The sequence below is a fragment of the Sphaeroforma arctica genome (assembly GCF_001186125.1).
Source record: "Sphaeroforma arctica JP610 unplaced genomic scaffold supercont1.11792, whole genome shotgun sequence".
Taxonomy (NCBI): domain Eukaryota; class Ichthyosporea; order Ichthyophonida; genus Sphaeroforma; species Sphaeroforma arctica.
Window position 1 is genome coordinate 1 of NW_014028766.1, and position 792 is coordinate 792.

The window sequence follows — 792 nt, forward strand, 5'->3', positions numbered from 1 at the left end:
GGTATATCAACACCCACGTATTGTATAATAGGTACAGACTAACTTAAGCCTGTGAGCGGCGAGATTACCTGCCCTTGGTGCAGGTTTAGTGTTTTACGATGGCGTTCAATGGCACAAACTAATGTCTTCGGGAACGGGCAAAAACTGATACATAGGTGCGGGAAATCCTCAAGCTTAACAGAATGTGCGCCTAAGAAACTGTACCAGCGGTTTAGCCCAACAAACGATACAATACATATGTACTGTTAAATTAAGGTAGCATATATTCCATCGAAGAAGCGCCGTATTCACAATCTGCGCATAGCGCACAGGCGGGACAAGAGGAGCAGTATATGCACAACCTCAGTACAAGAAACACACATTGTGATTGCCACATTGTGATTGCTGTCGTGTGTTTACGTTGATGAAAGGACATCGGGCCATGACCAACGATGGCCAGCATACCTACCGCGCCAAGGTAGACTTAAATGACTAAAGGCACTCCTGTCATGAAATCTTACCTCTAATAATATCTTGCGATTGTCATCGGTTTTGAAGCTCTTGTGCAGATCCGCCTGCTTGGCAACGTCTCCCTTGGACACGTTATAGAAGATAGTGTCTATCTGAATAACCTCGTCTAAGTCAGTCTCTCTGTAGTCAGCGTACAACATATAAATCAGTAATGAAAACGACAAAAATAGATCCCCATGGGTACCTCTGATTGTATCCAGAAACTACTCCCATAGAAAACATATATATATATATGTATATAAATATATATATATAATATATAATATATATACATACATACAT

General features: G+C 41.0%; 1 protein-coding gene across 1 annotated transcript; it reads right to left on the bottom strand.

Annotated features, from left to right (window-relative positions):
* Nucleotides 1-500: 500 nt before the first annotated feature.
* On the bottom strand, nucleotides 501-650 carry SARC_17712 (hypothetical protein; the record flags this gene model as incomplete). Its single annotated transcript, XM_014288198.1, has 1 exon — nucleotides 501-650. A coding segment is annotated over one exon (150 nt), but the record flags the coding sequence as incomplete, so codon positions are not given.
* Between the last annotated feature and the right edge of the window lie 142 nt (nucleotides 651-792).